At 38.9% G+C, this 19,398-nt stretch overlaps 1 protein-coding gene across 8 annotated transcripts in view; it reads left to right on the top strand.

The window, feature by feature from the left end:
• Positions 1-19,398, top strand: part of MTR (5-methyltetrahydrofolate-homocysteine methyltransferase) — a 58,828-nt gene that overhangs the window by 26,415 nt on the left and 13,015 nt on the right. For 3 of the 8 annotated variants that reach the window (XM_062637385.1, XM_062637386.1, XM_062637387.1), the window contains 10 exons: positions 246-425; positions 1,420-1,536; positions 1,644-1,784; positions 4,938-5,027; positions 5,634-5,786; positions 10,143-10,243; positions 12,293-12,360; positions 13,210-13,330; positions 17,709-17,790; positions 18,563-18,661. In XM_062637385.1, coding sequence (XP_062493369.1) covers positions 246-425; positions 1,420-1,536; positions 1,644-1,784; positions 4,938-5,027; positions 5,634-5,786; positions 10,143-10,243; positions 12,293-12,360; positions 13,210-13,330; positions 17,709-17,790; positions 18,563-18,661 — 1,152 coding nt within the window. Of the gene's footprint in view, positions 1-245; positions 426-1,419; positions 1,537-1,643; positions 1,785-4,937; positions 5,028-5,633; positions 5,787-6,365; positions 6,891-10,142; positions 10,244-12,292; positions 12,361-13,209; positions 13,331-17,708; positions 17,791-18,562; positions 18,662-19,398 lie in introns of those variants that run through there. The other 5 variants (XM_062637389.1, XR_009968239.1, XR_009968241.1 and 2 more) reach the window with 5 other exon arrangements.

The raw sequence follows: 19,398 nt of genomic DNA, 5'->3' as shown, positions 1-19,398 counted from the left end.
ATATTAAACTTCGCATTGGATGATGAAATGTTGGGGAACAAAATAATTTTTAATGAGTTGAGTTAAAACTCCAGGTACAGGTGTGGGGATATTTTTAATACAAAATTCTTATATAGACAGTCCTTTTCTAACACTTGTGATGTGCATATTCTCAATCTTGAGTCACTAGAACTATAAATGATTTCTGGGGAGTTTATTTTTGTGTTGTGTGTAAGTTTCATGTCAAAATTCTTTTTCTCCACTAGGCAACAGAAACTGAAAACAAGATATCAATCTGTTCCAGAGCTTATCACCTCCTCGTGGAAAAAGTGCACTTCAATCCAAACGATATAATATTCGACCCTAACATTTTGACCATAGGAACTGGAATGGAAGAGCATAACCTTTATGCCATTAATTTTATAAATGCTACTAAAACCATAAAAGTAAGTTGTAAGCTTATTTTAACTTGAAGTGTTTTGCTGAGATTACTTAAAAACCCAAAGCATAACACCCCTCACCCCATCCCCAAACAACCACAACAAAACACTGCTGCAAAATGATACGCATTTTAAATTAGTGAGGGGGACTATTTCTCTGAATAGACATTTCCCGGTATTGCTGTATTTCCAGTAGGAGAACTTCAAATAGTTCTATAAATACATTTCAATCAGTTATCTCTACTATAAATATACTACATGAATTGAATGAAGTAAAAATCACATTCATGTTCTAGCTAAAATATGACTTCTTTGAAGCATGTGAAAGCTGCCTTTTTAAATTAATGAAATTTCTGTTATAGTGGAAGGGATTTGTGTAGTAACCTGATCTTTTATTTAGCCAAAATGTGTGTAAGGAGGTACTGCAGTGAAGAGCATCACCTGAAAACAGCCAAGGAAGCTGCACTGTTGTGTTTCACAAGGCAAATTGATGGTCTGGTGGTGCTCTGCCTAGCAGTCTTGGGCTTGAAGACCCCACAGGCTATTTTGTCACCACGGGGCTTCTGGAAGGGAAGCTACACCCTTGATGTTAGCTGTTCAGCTGCAGGCTGCGCCTGAGACATGTAAGCAGGTTGGCTGCTTCTGTTTCCAGAGGAGTTGAGGGATGGAAGAGGCATAAATAGGTCTGCATGGGGAAAATACGGAAGGCTGCTGTGGGAGGACTGGTACATTTAGAATAGCACCTATGATTATGAAAAGCATGGCAGTTGCTTACACATAACTAGGCTGGATCTTTCCTTCTATTTGTATCTTTTCTACAGAGATTCAAATTTTTTTTAATGAATTTGAGTAACTAGAAGGATCTGGAATAGGTAAGACAGAAATGGTGCATAGCCAATGCACTGCAGCTCAGGGGCCAGCTGGTTTGTAGAATGAATGCTTTGCTTAGGTTTCATTTTTTGAAAGTGCTTTTCTAAAAATGTATGGGCAATTCCCATAGGAAACACTGCCGGGAGCCAGGATAAGTGGAGGTCTTTCCAATCTGTCTTTCTCCTTTCGAGGAATGGATGCCATTCGAGAAGCAATGCATGGGGTGTTCCTTTACCATGCAATTAAGGTACAATGTTCTTTTTGCTTCTGTATGTTTGCACTTTGCAGATGTGCAATGCTGTCTGACAGCCCTGGGTGGGGGATTCTTCATGTTTTTTTTGTTTTTTTTTCTAGTATGGCATGGACATGGGAATTGTGAATGCTGGGAATCTGCCAGTGTATGATGATATTCACAAGGAATTATTACAGCTGTGTGAGAACCTAATCTGGAACAAAGATCCTGATGCAACAGAGAAACTCTTACAATATGCTCAGGTAGCCTCCAATGTTAAATTTTGAGTAGTAGGTAGCTTAGCACCTGGGCTTTAACACCTCCCTGCTAATGATAGATACAACAGCCTATAAACTGCATATATCAATCTAGTAGTGGGGGTTAGAATTTACCAGTGGTTCATTTATTAATGTAAAATAAAATCTGAACTGTGCGATAGATTGAGCCTGTCCAATTTCATAGGTGCCTTTAAAGATCTTGCATCAGAGTTCTTCATATGTTTTCAGGAGACCAAGCTGCATAGGTGTTCTTTCTAAAAAAAACAAACTAAACCCAAGAACAATAAGAAGCAAAAAATTCCAATCAAACTTCCTAAAAACAAACAAACAAAAAGTAACAATCACACACACACACAAAAGCAAAACCCAAACAAAAACCCGAAACAAACAAACCCAGACAAACTAACAAGAACCCAGGAAAGGCTAACACACAACCAAAGCAAGTCTTGGTGCTGAAGATTGCATGACAAGAGCATTGTGGGAGACAGAGTAAACCTGTCTCTTTAGTTGTAAGGGTTTGCTTGAAGTATACATAAAAGGTAAAAGTAATCGCTTGCATTTCCTGGCTATGCCATAGACTTCCATTTCATGTAACTTGTGCCAAGAGTGAAAATCAGCTATTTAGTGTTTTTGAGATGCTGTAATGATGATGGTGATTAGAAGACAAAGATTGCACAGCTGAAGGTTTCCTGATTATGCAGCTGTAACACAACTGGTGAAATCCTGTTCTGAACAGAGCATATAGCAAAAATCTTTCTGGGTTACGTGGCACTTAGATTTAAGTGCACAAGAAGGTTTGCATGTTTTGTAGCTTTTTGCATGTTTTGTAGCACCTGGAGTTACTATTTCTGTGCATTGCTTCATTTGGCTGGTAGTTTGCCCTATAGTGGTGCATGCTTTGTAGGAACAACGGCAACAGTTGAAAACCAGTACAAGAGAGCCCTCTCTGTCTCTTGTGGTTGGGCTATTTTAAATGGTGCTCTTAGTGTCTAAGCAATTCACTTGAGAGTGACCTTCTCTGTATAAACAGAGTTTTACCATTAGTGTATTCAGGGTTGCATAAAGAGGAGGGGAAGAAAAGAAGGGGAACTAGAAGGGGATTGCTGAACTGGTGTTTCTGCAGAAGGCAGAATGTGAATTTAAACAGAGCCTGAGAAGTAGAAATGGATGACTGCTCCGTCTAGGTCTAGAAGTTTTGGAAACCATTGTTGGAATCTCTGCTTTTATTCATCGTGGTAGTTTTACTGTGGGAGTAAACCAGTCCCCAGCTGCAAAAAAGGCAGATGTTCTTGATTTGAAACATCTTTAAAAGCTCTGTTAAAACACAACCCAAAATACTACAACTTTTCAGGTTTTCACTGGAGGTAACCATCACGATTTGGGTTTCGCCTTGGTTCTGGATAAGTGTGAGCATCCAAATAGATAATCACAGCCAGTGAGAAGCATTATTACATAAGGTTTTGGAGTTTGAGGCGTATGTCAAAATATTTAGTCAGACTTTCCTCTGATAATAATGGAATTGAATGGTTCTAAATTCTTCTGTCTAAAGGTTTTTTTGTTGTTTGTTTTTTTTTTTTCCCTAACACTAAGGTGCATTCATTCATTGGTAAGTGTGTATGTTCTTTTTGTTTCCAATCACTGCAGTTCATTCTGCACAAAGAGCATAGAATGTGCAATCCATTTCCAGTACTGCACCTCTAATAGAGTGTCAGTGAAGTTTCTTCCTAGAGTTCCATCGGGTAATAGTAATGTACCTTGCCAGCTGGTTGAATGCTAGACCTTTGGGGAAGAATTAGGAACTTAATCTTTGCAGATTTAGAAGATCAATCTTAATGTGAAATTTGAGATTAAAAAGCATCTTCCATAAAGTTTATAGCTCTAGACATTCTCAAACTGAAACTTTGTCCCTTTTCTGACAGTGGGAGTTGTGCTTCCAGAAGCAGGTTTTTTTCATCCTCAGCATGCAGTATAATCACCCTGTTTTAAATATCTGCATGTAGTGCTTGCCATTGTGGTCACTGCATGCCCGCCCTACAGCTTCATGGGTTATTTTTGGGTTGGAATGGTTTCCTTGCTGAGTCTGGCCAGAGGCTGAGGAGCAGTTGGTACTTTTTCATTGAATCACAGAAGGGCTGGGGACCTCTGGAGATCATGTAGTAAAAGACCCCTGCTCAGAGCAGGGACAGCAAGAGCAAGTTGCTCAGGGACATCTCCAGTTTAGTTTTTATTATAACCAAGGATGGAGACTCTACAGCCTCTCTGGGCAACATTTTCCTCTGTCTTTCATTCTCTTTTTACAAACTAGACCTATGAGGAGAACAAGGTTTGGCAACGAGAAGCTGTGACGTTAGCTAGCATTCGTCTAAACATGAATAAAAAACTTGTTCTGGTTTCTGTTCCCATGAGTGAGATCTTGCTTCTGTGAGTTTTCCCAAGTCTTAAAAATTTGCTGATGAACACTCAAGTATGGGAGGTTCATAAGGACTGAAAGATGTCAGATTGTGTTGAATAATGGAGTGAGGAAAAGAAATTACTTGCCTGAAGTGTGGTGAAGTAATGGATAGGGTGCTCTTCCATGAGCCTTCCTGGGTGGATGCTCACAAGCTCTCTTGTATTGCAAAGCCCTTCTGGCCTCTGCATTCATAGCAAAGGTGAGTGTGAGGGTTTGTGAGGGATTGGCCAGTTTGTGTGGAGGAGAAACAGTAATTCTGTTGGCTGCCTGATTGAAAACACATCTGTGATATGGAATAACATAACCTATTCCAGCAGAAACTGAATTAATGCCAAATTAATTAGAATGAAGTGTACTGTGTGGGCCAGGGATTGATTTAAATTATGTTTCCCAAAGTAAAACCCTTAGGATTAGTCATTTCATCATTTTTAAGAGTGTGAAAATTAAACTGCTCCTTTTTTAACTTTTGTTATTTTTTTCTTTGTATGAGGTATATACTTTCTGGCATATAGACCCCTTAAGCGTCTGTGGTATATCACAGATGTTTACAATATGATTTGCATGTATATAAAACACCACTTGAATAATTTAAATTATTTTATGTTAGTACTTGAAATTATCCTTTTCTAAAAGTAAAGTCATACTTTATATGCTCTCAAGCTCTTATGGATGGCTTTCCTTTTCAGAATCATGCCCAAGGAGGAAAAAAAGTTGTACAGACTGATGAGTGGCGGAAAACCTCTGTGGAGGAAAGGCTGGAATATGCTCTCATAAAGGTGCATCAGTGCAGAAAATTCTCCTACCAGTCAACTTTGGGACATGATCTCAGCTCAGACTTTAAGGGACATTTTTGGCTTTAGAAATAATACAACTGCCATTCTTTTAAAAGCTATTAATTAATAAGGTGTAATATATTTAATTAACTGCAATAACAGAAAATTGTGGCGATTTGTCTTTGAATGTCACAAGCTGAAGTCTTCGACACTTAATATTTTATTCTGCTAGTGTGGTAGAAAGCATACTGCTTTTACTTTCTAGGGTTTCTTCTGGTCCTTTAACAGCACTTCACTGAGGAGCACTTGCACTGAGGAAGCAGTCTTTGAATGTCTGGGTTTTGTTATGGCATGGTTAAGAAAAACAAACCAACCTGTAAATACTGGCTGCTTTTGCCTTGAATATTTATATATGTGTAAGAACTACAGTGTTTTGTTTCATATGAAAACCTATTTTAAATACACATTTGAGGTATTCTTAAAGACTAGCAGTGTCTAATGTATCTTTTTGTACTTTCATTGTGCTTTTGGGGTGTGGAGGAGAAGGCAACTAAACAAAAGCTGTATTTCTAGCAAGATAATTTTTATTTTTTTTCCTTTTTTTTCCAGGGCATTGAGAAGTATGTCACTGCAGATACAGAAGAAGCAAGATTAAATCAGGAGAAATATCCTAGACCTCTAAATGTAATTGAAGGGCCTTTGATGAACGGCATGAAAATTGTTGGTGATCTTTTTGGTGCTGGAAAGATGTTTCTGCCTCAGGTAATGAGAGAATGATTTCATATATTTTACTATTTTGCAAAAATTAGCATTGTAAAATGTAGCCAAAACATTCTCTGCTGGCTGTTGTCCAGATATACCATGTGAATTGTGAAAATTCAGGTGCTGCTAAGAAGCAGCCCTATTTTTTCTTTACTTTGAAACTCAACTTTCTTTATGTAGTTTTGCATGTTTGTCTCCTTTCTTCCTTAGTGTTTTAGCTTTATTTGAAAAGCAGTTTTAAGTCTGGGTCTGTGAAAAAGAGAAAGAGAGAAAAAAGTTCCAAATAAAAATTGCTGTGTTTAGCACCTTCCAAGTCTGGGCCTGTTTGTAGCTTCCAGTTGTGTTGTGAGTGGTCCAGGAGGTTGTACTGTGAACACAAATGTCACGTATAAAACCTTGATCCAGTAGGGCCAGCAGCCTGCCACCACAGAATGCTCTGCAAAGCTGTAGTCTGGGTTGGCAGATGAAAATTTGTTTATTGTTTGAATGGGTGCAAAAAAAAGTTAAGAGAAGTCTGAGGTTATTCCTATACCTGCTCATTATTGTTTGCTCCCCCCCACACCTTGTTTACCTATGCAGGTGATAAAGTCTGCTCGAGTTATGAAGAAAGCAGTTGGTCACCTTATTCCCTATATGGAAAAAGAAAGAGAGGAAAGGAGAGCCCAAAGAGGCAGCACAGAGGAAGAGGCAAGACACGGTCCTTTGTTCTCTAACTTTCATAGTGTGCCATAACAAATACTGAAATTATTTTTTGCTAATGACATCTATTTGGCTTTCATGCTGGAGGGTTGATGCAGTTGTATGGAAACTGACAATCTTGGCATAGTTTAAAGTAGGTCTGAAATTCATAAAGTGCAGATTTTGTGGAACTCTGCTTGGTGTACACTTAAGCTGTTGTCACAAGTTTCCTGAAGGATGCCTTTGTAGTCCCTTTATACTAGTGTTACTAAATTCTTTTATTTTTTTTTAAGGTTAGTTATTTATGGTACTTCTAACTTTATGGCAAATTCTGCCATTTGCTTCTACGACTTCCGCCCTTGATGGACTCTGGAAATCCCTTTTGCATGTTCAAAGCCTGTTACCATGTTGAGCTCTTCCCTTCCCCCTTCCCCTGACCGTTCTCCCAGCTTCTTCCATCCTTTTTCTTCACAGGCTTTGACTTTAGGACTTCTTGTTATGATGGTGTAGTATGTTCATTGTGTGCGTAGCCATGATCAAGTTGCAGGGGACAAGTGCTTATACAAACAGGATCTGAATATAGTTGTATTTTCATATGTGTGTTTTTCCACCAGTTTCTGAAGACTATGTGTTATGCAATATATAAAATATATATAGTTGAAAATATGGGCCTTCATAACATTTCCTGTTTCACAGCCAACAGCTGGTGATTCCTGAGAATAGTTTTGTCAACTACCAGTGCATATACTTGAACTAATTTATTTCAAATTTAGTTAATGGAATATATGATAGGAGCATTGGAAAATGAAGGTATAGGATGTCCCTTGTTTCTCTGTACTGACAAGATTCTACTCCATAGAAAAGAGAGTTCAGATGAACTGGATAAAATCCCCTTTTAAATCCTCATGTCTGCTGCTTTCTACTATATTTAGAATAGAATATCATATTCTAACTCTAAATATAAATTTAAGTTCTAAATATAAAATACAAATAAGCCCCAAAAAGTTTTGGTTGTTGAAATATATTTCTTCTCTTGTCATTATCTGACTATTAAATTTAAGTTTCATGTATATTCACTTTTCGTTAGTCCTGTAGAACCTTACCTTCATGGGTTCTCAGAGACTGTGTGTGTATTTTAAGAAACACAAAAAAGAGGAAGAATAATAGATTTTCTCTAAACTGATATTTATGCATTTTCTTTGGTTTCTGTTGTGTAGATTTTTGAATGGTTCCTAAGTCTTCCCTTGAAATCTTCTTACACTGCATCTTTCCATTTACTGTGGATCTGCTATGTGATTGTCCAGCATAAGTGGAATAAATACAGGAAATAATTTAGAAAGAAAAATGACCTGATAATCAGACTTGACTAATCTTAACGGAAGAAGGAGAATGCCTAGTCTCTTTTCCCATGCTCTTTCTGGATATAAAGAAGATGTCTTCTTTCCAGTATCTCTAGCGGGTCTGTTCTCTGGCTGTCATGAGTCACCTTTCAATGTGTCATCTCTCTCCTGCTCATCCTGTTCTTTTTTATTTTAATTCAGATGACAATGCAGATATCTGGCACCTTCTGGTTTGTTCTGATGCTGTTTGAAGTCAGTGAAAATCATTACTCCATTGCTTCCATGAGCTTTGGATTAGGATCTACTGTGAACTTTTTGGCACTTAATTCTCTGGCTAAAGAGAAGTGAAGTGGAATTTGAGAGGTTCTTAAAAATACAGGTAGCACTCTGAAGAGATTAGGAGATACTCTGTGTGGCTGAGGAGAGCAGGAAGGAAAAACTAAGGCTTCCATCCTCCTGCTTTCTCTACCTTCTGCTGGGCAACAGATGTATTGCCTTCCTCTTAAAAAAGAAAAAAATAAAGGAAGAGTCACTGTGTAGAGAATTGGTGACAGGGTTAAAACCAGCTGCATCTGTCCCCAAAATTAGATGCTGACTTGAAGGAAAATGATTTGTAGTTTCTGGTAGCTGGTCTGTCTGGTGCTACCCAGGCTCTTGTAACCTCCAGGAGAGTTTTACTCACAGACTGCCAGGAAATGCAAAGCATTGAGAGTTACATTTGAAGAAGCTGTGTCTGTGGATCTCTTATCAAGAATAAAAAAAAGAAGCCCTTTGGATGTATGCCCAGAACTTGAGGACCTCCTTCCCTGAGACAGTTGAAATCACAGTGTACTCTAAATAGGGTTTATTTAAAATGGCATGTTCTCTGGCCCAAGTTGTTTGCTGCCCAGCATAGATTTTCCTTCTTCCATGTGGAAATCATTTTTTTTCTTTGACATCAATCATTAGTGTCAATCATCAGCAGTTATTGGGTATGATACATGTGGGCAGCACTTCTTGTTCTTCCCCCAGTCCTCAATTAAGCTCTTTCCTCAGTTTTCCCTAACATTCCAGCAGTATATTTTCAGCTTCAGATTTGTTTTTACTGATGTACTGAGATGGCTGACTTGCAGACCTCCATTTTGCCTTCTCTATTCCACAGTCTTCTGTACAACAGGAGCACTGGGGAGATAATAAATTTTTGTAAACAACAGAATTGGTTGGGATCCAGGGATTTCATTCAACAAATGTATTAGGAAATGTTATTATCACTCTTGATAATATATAAAGTTGCTTTCTCCCACAAAATTGCAACCACAGAAGACAATGCAAACTCATGAAGTAGAGAGCTACTTGTACTGTCCAGAAATAAAACATGCTTCATAGACGGATCTATTCTTCCAGTTCTGCCATCTGCAAAGGAGATGAGATGCTGGCTGGAAAACTGTTCTGTCGTTTTACATAGAATATGCTCAGATTTCTACTTTATTTAAATTCTGTGCAATTCAAGTCGTCTGTTACTGGCATCTTGATCCAGCTCCTGCACTGTGATAGCCTGGAGCTGCTCCAAATGACAACACTGATTATACAACTAAAAAGTGTATTACTAAGGGCTGTGCCCTGGTGGAGAATTGCTGTAGGAAACTGCACTGTTGCCCTGCTGGTAGGCCCCTTTGGTCAGGGCTGAATCTCATCTAGCGTAGGGACCAGTTGATGACAGTACAGCTTCCCTTCTTCAATGAGATCCTTTCTCTAGCCTGTTTGTTCAGCTTGGGTAATATGAAGTAGCCTGATCGCTACACTGAAATGTCTCCCTTGCTATTAGTGTTGCGTAAAAAATTAGTCTGTTCTGCTTTTGCTAATTCCTCTTACTCTCCTCAGCATTGCATTGAAAGATTGTTCTTGATGCGCAAACAGGAACGTAATTATGAGTGTTCATACCCTTTTGTTCTGAATATCTAATCTATTTAAACTCTTTATTGGTGAGGTTTCTATTCGGAGCAGAGGAATGTTAGGAGTTCAGTTACTGGACTGAACAAATGCTATTCAGATCTGATTTTTTTTAGCTGCTGTTTGTTTTGGGTTTTGTTTGTTGGTTGTTTTTTTTTTTTTAAAACACAGCTTTTTGAATAACATGCATGCAATTTTCAAGAATAATTCTTGTGTGAGTTTTAGTACCTCAATCTTTTAAACAGTTTTTTTTTTTTTTTTTATTGAATGTGTTACCTCTGTTGTGCTTTGCAATTTGTTGTACTATGATAGTAATCTCAGTCATGGAGTAACGTTGCACTGTTGAAGGATCTGTGCAAACATACTGAGTCTTCTGAGTAATTTAACTCGTCTGTTATTTGAACTTCAGGATCCTTACCATGGTACAATAGTGCTAGCAACTGTGAAAGGAGATGTACATGATATTGGCAAGAACATTGTGGGAGTCGTTCTGGGCTGCAACAACTTCAGGTAAGCAGGCTAACATTAGGTAGCTGGGAAGCCAACTGGCTGATTAATGTAATTAATTAATTAATGCTAATTAATGGCTAGCTGCAACTGTGGTGGTAACAGAAGTGGGCGTTTCTTGGGAACTAACCTCTGTTCCTCAAGTTGTGGTTGGGACCATAGATTGTATCAGGTAATACTAACGGGGAGGCGAGAGGGAGTTCAGCTTCCTCCTTTAGTACTTCTTATTTCCTTATAAATTGGCCTCTGAGGTGAATACAGTTTAACATCACCTGAAACTTAGATGAGAGCATCAATTTTTGGTTTTGTTTTATGTTAGTTGGGTATAATGTCTTGAGCACATAACATCTGAAGAAATCAAGTATGACAATTGCAGCAGGCAAGACTATGTGTGGGCTGTGTGTTTGTGAGATTCAGATCAACCTTTTAGTGTCTTTTTCAAGCTGTTTGCTAACTGTGGGGTTTTAAAAGCATTTTGGGGTATGTTTTGTTAAATAAGAGATAAGATTCTCCTCTTGTTTGAGCTTCAAAATATGGAACTTCAGTATATGTCAGCTCTTTCAAGCCCTGTGTATGTGCAGGGGGGTTGGCAGCGGTGTTGGAACAAATGGTCACGTTTCTATCAGAGCCCTTTGCCAAGCGTCTGTCAAATGCTGTGCAAAGCTGAATCTGCTGTGGAACTCTGTCTTACTCTTCATTCCTTCCATTTGTTTTTTTCTTGATTTTACTTGGGGCTGTAATTTGCTCTAAAAAGAGAGCCAAAATGATCTCTTATTTTAAAACATAAGGGGTTGAAGCCAGTAGCAGTGCTGTGTATATGCAGCATGTTTTGTTTCATTATCTCTTGAAAAATCTGTTGACTGGTTTCAGGCTGTCTTGAGCTTTATTGGAACTTACTGAACTGAAGCCATAGTGTTTTCTGTCAGTCTGAGTACGAGCGAGGCTGAGTGAAGCTAGGAGGCTGGGGTGGCTTACTTGAAAGAAATAAAAGTCTTGGGAATTGCTAGGGTTAATAGGAATAAAAAGCCTCATTTCATAAAATGTATGCTTTAATAAGACAAAAAAGCCCTTGATGTGAATTATTTTATGTTTCTGACGTAACATGTGATGTCCACAAAACCTGATCATGTTGTCCAGATAACCTCAGAAATGCTGCTGCTGTTGGTTAACCCGGACAGGCAGTTAAGCATCACACAGCCATTCGCTCACTTCCACACAGCCAGACTCAGTGGGATGGGGAAAGAGGACATGAATAATAAAACCAAGAAAAAATGATGGTGGAGATAAAACATGTTTAAGAAGTGGAGGAGAAGTGGAAGAAGAGAGAAGGAAAAAACAAGTGATGCAGAGACAGTCAGCTGTTAGCTCCAATGGGTAGACTGATGCCTAGCCAGCTCCTGAGCAAAAGATGGTTAACCCCTGCTAAATTCCTTCTTCTCCCCTTTTATTGCTGAGCATGACATCCTATGCCGTGGAATAATTATTTGGTTAGTTTGAGTCATCTGTCTGGTTGTGTGTGCTCCCAGCCTTTCTCAAGGTTGTGCACCCTCCAATCTATCCTCTGAAGGGTTAGAATGAGAAACAGAGGCCTTGATGTGGGACAAATTGATAGGTAAGACGTGAGTGTGTTATCAGCATTGTTTTGGTCACAGATCTAAAATACAGCGCGATACCAGCTGCATGAGAAAATTAACTCCATTGCAGCCACGCTCAGTACAACCACAAAGAAAATAGTTTTGGTTTGCTTTCTTTTGGTTGCTTTTTTTTTTCTAAAAAAAAAACCAAAAAAACAAAACCAGACCCTCTTACGCTTGTATTTTCTTATCTACTGCATCATCTGGAACTCTGATGTGTTGAAAACTGTGCAAGACTCAGAGGTATTTCTTATGTTAAAATTCCCTGCAGAAGTCTTAAGAGAAACAAAACCCCAAAAATCTCAATCCTAACTTGCATTTTAAGCCAGTCATTTACAGTAAGGCCAATGTATTTGTCCTTTAGCAGAAATATGACCTGTTTTTTTAAAGAATCTTGTCATCTCACTTCTTTTCACAGAGTTATTGATTTAGGAGTCATGACTCCATGTGATAAGATACTGAGAGCTGCCGTTGAGAACAAAGCAGGTACAGAGAGATTTCAGTAGTACTCCTGAACAGTTTGATTTTTTTAAATCCACTTGCAGTTTTTATATCGTTACTCATTGCATTCCTATTCTGTCTATGATTTAATCAGACTATCTTCAGATGATCAGAACTGTTGCATTAAAAATATAATAATTATTTAGTATTTGACACTTCTGTGTAACTTAGCTTCAGGAACTAAAAACCTGTATCAAAAGGAAAACTCCAAGAGAGATGTTTTAATATTCGTTTGGTTACGGAGACTTGGAAAGATTAAATAACCTTGTGTTGGGCCTTAAACTGGCAAAAGAACTTGGCATTCAGCCTGCCAGATCAGCAAGTGTGAAATCAGGACTAAATTGTTCTAATAAATAATGAACTTCCTGAAACAAGTTACAGTTGGTTTGAAACAGTCTAATGCATCTTGGGAGAGATTGATTGTGTTGAATATTCTAGTGAAGTTTAAAAGCGTTTGCTGTTTCCAAGAGCAGAGCTTATAATTATTTTGTCTTTTTTCCCTCTTCAGTGCCTAACTTCTGAGGTTTGATGCTTGCTGATCAGAAGTACTGTGTATTTATGGCTGAAACTAGAGGTGTTCAGCAGCTGTGAAAACTAAGAAATATTGTAAACCAGGGATTTGAAATCACTTTCATTCTTGGAAAGCTTTCACTTTCTAATTAGGTCAAACCCCACTTATAGCTATCAACCACCCTGCTTTTTATCTCACAATTTTCTATCTGACACACGAAACTATTTGATGTATGAAAGAAACCTTTCTGTAATAAATCTTGTGTCTTTCTAGAGTGTATTTACTAATCCTTTTGTGTATATTTGTTTGTAAATTTGCAATAGATATAATTGGCCTGTCTGGTCTCATCACCCCTTCTTTGGATGAAATGATTTTTGTCGCCAAGGAAATGGAGAGATTGGCAATAAAGATTCCTTTGCTGATTGGAGGAGCAACTACTTCTAAGTAAGATACCTGAGTTGGGAAGATGGGGAATGTGTATGAAAATAGTATTAACTTTGTAAAAAGCAAGTTTATAGCTATTTCTCTCTCTCCTTCCTTCATTTTACCCCAGCATACATACCAGTATGTATTTGTTTAAGAGTGAATGTATTTATTTAAGAGTGAATGTTATTTCTTCTACCAGAAGTCCTAGAATATAGAGGTAAAACGTAACTGAGACACAACAATTGATAGATACAATATTCACACGCAAAATACACAATACTTGCAAAACCAAAATGTTTCATGTATGTGGAAGTACTGTATTTCCTCCTAAAAGTTCACACACGTACGCATTTGAGTACAGTTCTGTTCTTTTAAGGGGCTGGATGGTCTGTTTTGATTCACCAAAGCATTGTGAGAATGCAGTGTTTGAGACTAGAAATGGTCATGCTGCCATCGGGGAGCTATTACCTTTAAGTTAATGTTTTTTTCCTGGAATACTGTTCGGTGCTGTGCTGGCTGGGCTGGGCCCCAGTCCTGTTTGGGCAAGCTGGTAGGGGATAAATTCTGTCTGCTTGCCTTGAAGTAGTTACCATGTTGCTTTCGATAGTCTGAGCTTTTCTGTTGAGATCTTGTTGTCTCAGATCTGTGCAAATGAAGTAATACAGCTGCTATGATGTCCTGAAGACCAGTGTTGACAGCTCACTGACACCTAGTTACTAGCATTATCACAAATGTGTTTTGGGAACATGTAATGCCCTTGGGTCACCCTTTGCTAGCTGGTTTATGTACAGTATGGTTGAATAGGTGACAGCTCAGAAGGCTGCAGAGGTCCTTTCTTGCATAACTAGAAGCTGTTAGCATTGTTGCTTTCTTTATCAGAGCCACACATGCTGTAGCAGAATGATTGTATTCTGTATTTTTTGCCTTGGCAAATCATCCCATAATTTGATAAACAGTGAAGAGTACGATCACTACCTGTCTTTAGTGGTCCTGTAGTTATAATGCAAGGTTAATTTTATCCTTTTTTTTTTTTCTCTTTTCTGTATGAGTTGCTTTTCCTATGGCTTTAATACTTTAAAAACGAAAAAAGAGAGAGAAGGGGGGGGGAGGGCTTTATTTTCAGTGGAGGTCTTAGGAGAGCCCTTTTTTCAGACCTTTTTAGTCTTTATTCACAGGGCATTAATGGCCTAGTAATTCATGTTAAATAACCAGCGTCAAACAAATCTGCAGAATTCATTCATATGGATGAATGAGATGAATGTAGCCCTCAGCAAGTCAGCCCCAGTTTTATTCTTGAGTATGGAAACTACTGAAGAATATATAATTTTGTATATGTAAATAATTTATTCATGTGAACTGTATATAAATGTATACCTATGTATATGCCTAGACACATACAATTTCTATAAAATACATGTCAAGTAAAGGTATTCTTGTTGAAGACTGGATTAGTAATATATGTCTAGTTTTACTTCCAGAGTCTCAAGTTTAACGTTCTGTGTGTATTCTCAAAGGTTGTGTACATGTCAGAGGTTGATAGCGAACCATGTGCACTTTTTCTCTGTAATAATGTAGACATTGTTACTTGGAATAAGGAGACTATAAGTACTTGAAAGCGTCAAAAGTGAGATTAGTTTAAAAGAGAGGAGGCTGATTGCGAAAGAGAGGGAGGCTGGACTTGTGCAAAGCATTTGACGCTGTCCCGCAGGACATCCTTGTCTATAAATTGGAGAGACATCAATTTGATGGATGGACCACTCGGTGGATAAAGACCTAGCTGGATGGCTGCATGCGGAGTTGTGGTCAATGGCTCAATGTCCAGCTGGAGACCAGTAACGAGTGGTGTCCCTCAGGGATCAGTGTTGGGACCGGCCTTGTTCAACATCTTTGTCGCTGACATGGACAGTGGGATTGAGTGCGCCCTCAGCAAGTTTGCCGATGACACCAAGATATGTGGTTCGGTTGATAGGCTGGAGGGAAGGAATGCCATCCAGAGGGACCTTGACACGCTTGTGAGATGGGCTGATGCCAACCTCATGAAGTTTAACCATGCCAAGTGCAAGCTCCTACGGAGCAATCCCAGGCACAGCTACAGGTTGGGCAGAGAAGAGATTCAGAGCAGTCCTGCGGAGAAGGACTTGGGGGTGTTGGTTGATGAGAAAATGAACATGAGCCAGCTTCAGTGTGCGCTTGCAGCCCAGAAAGCCAACTGTATCCTGGGCTGCATCAAAAGGAGCATGACCAGCAGGTCGAAGGAGGTGATCCTGCCCCTCTACTCTGCTCTTGTGAGACCTCACTTGGAATAGTGTGTGCAGTTCTGGTGTTCTCAACATAAAAAGGACATGGAACTGTTGGAACAAGTCCAGAGAGGGGCCACGAGGATGATCAGGGGACTGGAGCACCTCCTGTATGAAGACAGGCTGAGAAAGTTGGGGCTGTTCATCCTGGAGAAGAGAAGGCTGTGTGGAGACCTCATAGCAGCCTTCCTGTATCTGAAGAGGGCCTGTAAGAATGCTGGGGAGGGACTCTTCATTAGGGACTGTAGTGATAGGACAAGGGGTAATGGGTTAAAACTTAACCAGGAGAAGTTTAGATTGGCTCTAAGGAAGAAGTTCTTTACTGTGAGGGTGGTGAGGCACTGGAATGGGTTGCCCAGGGAAGTTGTGAATGCTCCATCCCTGGTGGTGTTCAAGGCGGGGTTGGACAGAGCCTTGGGTGACATGGTTTAGTGTGAGATGTCCCTGCCCATGGCAAGGGGGTTGGAACTAGATGATCTTAAGTTCCTTTCCAACCCTAGCTATTCTATGATTCTGTGATTCTGTGATTTTTGTCTACAGAATCTACAATGGAGTTTCTTCATGACTTAAAATAATGATGATGATTGCATTCTTACTGTACTGCTTTGCTAAATTCAGATGGTGAGAAATAATTGTGACTGTTTTGTTGTAATGTTTATTTTTTAAAAATAGCAAGATATTAGTATGTACAAGTTGATACAGTGCCATTGTAGAACCTGTTTATTTCCTTTGTATGTTCCTATCAAAGTAGAAGATACAATACCTTCTTCTAAAAAATAGAGCTGCTGATATTTAAAGTGCATTGTCTAGAAGCGAAGTAAGAAGATCCTGGATAGTTGGTTGAAGAGTTGTGTTGCACAGTCATCAGTAACCTCCATGTCTAGGTGCTTGAAATATTTGACAGAACCTGAAGAAAAAGGAGATATTTGCTGTGGAAGATTGCTTCCTGGGCTCTGATTTAAATTTGTTTAAAAAACAGTGTTTAACCTTAACATGCAAGAAAGCAAACTGTACTTTGGCCTGTGTGGTCTTTGTTCCTGCACTTGCTTGCACAGTTTGCTAGGAGTTTGAGGAATGTGGGTAGTCATTCAGCTGCAGTTCACATGATAGCTGAGGCCTCGGTTTAGGACTCCAAACTTCAATTTGATAAGCAAAGTACTATAATATAGAAGTGATTCTTTATTATATGCTGAAATATTTGAATAAGGACTGGAATATGAGTAAATGCTAAATAATTGCCTGAATTGGGAGTTTGTGAATGACTTGACTGACCAAGCAGGTACAAGTTTGCAATATTTGTTTGACCACTGGCCAAATTCCTTCTTTAGCTGAGTAAAGGGCTTGTGCCTCAAGTTTTGAAGTAGAGCATTGTAAAAATGCAGTAATCATCACTGAAATATGTTAATGCTAATCCAGAGACCCAGAAACTAGCATGTGGGAGGGAGAAACGTAAGATGACAAAAATAAAAAAATAAAAAATTACTTGGTAAGCTTAGTTTGGAACAATCATCACTGAAATTCTGAGACTCAGACTAATGAGCTGCTGATTTTCAGTCAGCTGATAAGACAGTGAGGGGATGTGAGTGGGCACATTATTTATAAAGCATTCTCATACTCTTTGAAGGGAAGTATTTATGCACCTGCTATTAAAATCTGTGTTTAATAATTCATGCGTAACTGTCCTGGTTTCAGCACGCATCACCTCATTCTCTGGTGACATTTCAAAATCTTTGCCCTCTGCCCAGTCCATGATGACTTCTAGGATTCCTGGGTGACTGGGATTTCCTGTTGGAGCTCATTGTGCAATCAGAGTAAGCACTACTTAGCAACAATTAAAACACTGGTGTGTTTTCAGCATTGTTCTCAGACTAAAGCCAAAATGCAGCACTGCACCAGCTACTAGGAAGCAGTAAAATAACTGTTACAGCTGAACCCAGGACAGTAGCAGATGGATGAATTGCTTTCTTTTATTAAAATTCTGGTCTGTGCATTAAGTCGGGATTTATTTTGCTGGGGATTGTCTGCTTTTTGTTTTATTTGGGGTTTTTTGTTTGTTTGTTTGTTGTGAAATGCTCACTCTTTCTATTTTTCCTTTGAAGAACACACACAGCTGTTAAAATTGCCCCACGATACAGCGCACCTGTAATTCATGTCCTGGATGCATCCAAGAGTGTTGTGGTTGTAAGTTCTAAATTATAGTTTTTCTTCCATGCAAAATCGTATGCCCTGTTTTTCTGTTGTACCTCTCATCCTTAACTCTAAGGTTTAATGTTACGGCAGAAAATTGAAGGGGCATGATAAGAGACCAGTCTCTAAACTAGTTGGTTCAGTTACTTTTTGTTGCCACATGGTTATCTCCTGTGACTTTTGTCAGTTATTGTCACTGGATACTTTTGTTTAAATTTGCTGCCTTGCTACCATTTTTCTAGCAAGGGTGGCGTGATTCCCTTTGAGTCCTTGATTGTAGTTTTGAGATGTCTTACAGTGAAGAGCAGTGGGGTTAGATGTGAACTGCTGTTCTTTCTATTTTGAATATTTTTCTGAAGTTAGTAGTACAGCAACATTAGTACTATGAAACGTATAGCTGGACTTTTCTGGGATAGATGATCACTTTATCAGACAAATAGGTAGTCTTAGGTCACAAGTACTTGCTGGAAAGATGCAGGCCAAACTGTGTTGCTTCTACAATTACCCATTCTCCTCTCGGGTTTTTCCAGAGCCCAACTTGGCTCTGCTAATATCACCTGAGTGTAGGGCAGTGCTCTGAGTAATAATCAAGTTCTAAATATGTTTCCAATCTGGTTTGCAGATTAGTGGTAAGGCTTAGTTTAGTGTTGTGAAGTGTAATTGGAAGTGAGTCTGAAAGACAGATGGTTTAGCCTGAAGTTCCTACTTTGTTCTTACTATAATACGTTGCAGTATGTACTTAATGCTTTCTCTTTCCATATTTCAGTGCTCCCAGCTCTTAGATGAAAGTGTAAAGGATGATTTCTTTGAAGAAATACTAGAGGAATATGAAGAAATTAGACAAGAACACTATGAGTCTCTCAAGGTACAAATGTAATTGATTTAGCTTTTCTTCTGTCAATTGCTTGTCTCATTACCAACTCTCAGTTTCAGCTCCTTTTGAAACCTTTCAGGTATATTTTATTGCAACTTCAAACATGCAGTAGAATTGATGGAAAATTTCCAGAAGTGCTTATGAAATCAACTTTTCTAACCTGTAAGGGAAAATTCTGCCTGAGCCTAACTCATACTTGATGATCCTCAATGGGCAGTCAGTGGTATCTAGCACATGTCCTTGGAGCTGGCAGTCAGTTCAACTTAACTAACATACAGGAGACTAATGTATTCTTGGAGCAGTAGCTGGAAACAGGGAGCTACATTGGGATAATTAAAATGGCACTGATTGCTTTTGCTGATACTGAGCCACACTTGATTGGGTATTTTACAACACCATGTTTTCCTGATGTGTTTGTATTGTTTTAGATGAAGGATCTGAGAAGTCTCAAAAGTAGAGAGCTGAGGCTGCCATTTTAGGAAAGTGAGGAGAAGAAAATAATGAAATACGGAGATGGACTGTGCAAATTAACAATAGCAAAAAATAACCAGCCATATGACTTCTCTGAGGCCAACTTTGTGAATAAACACAGAAGCAAGATGAAAGTCACAGAATCACAGAATCCCAAGGGTTGGAAGGGAGCTCAAAAGATATCTAGTCCAACCGCCCTGCAAGAGCAGGGTAACCTAAAGTACATCACACAGGAACTTGTCCAGGCGGGCCTTGAA

The sequence above is a fragment of the Pezoporus occidentalis genome, unplaced genomic scaffold (assembly GCF_034315485.1).
Source record: "Pezoporus occidentalis ecotype Australia unplaced genomic scaffold, CSIRO_AGI_Poc_V1 ctg52, whole genome shotgun sequence".
NCBI lineage: Eukaryota > Metazoa > Chordata > Aves > Psittaciformes > Psittacidae > Pezoporus > Pezoporus occidentalis.
Note: the sequence above shows the minus strand (reverse complement) of the source record. Positions and strands in the feature narration are given on the sequence as shown.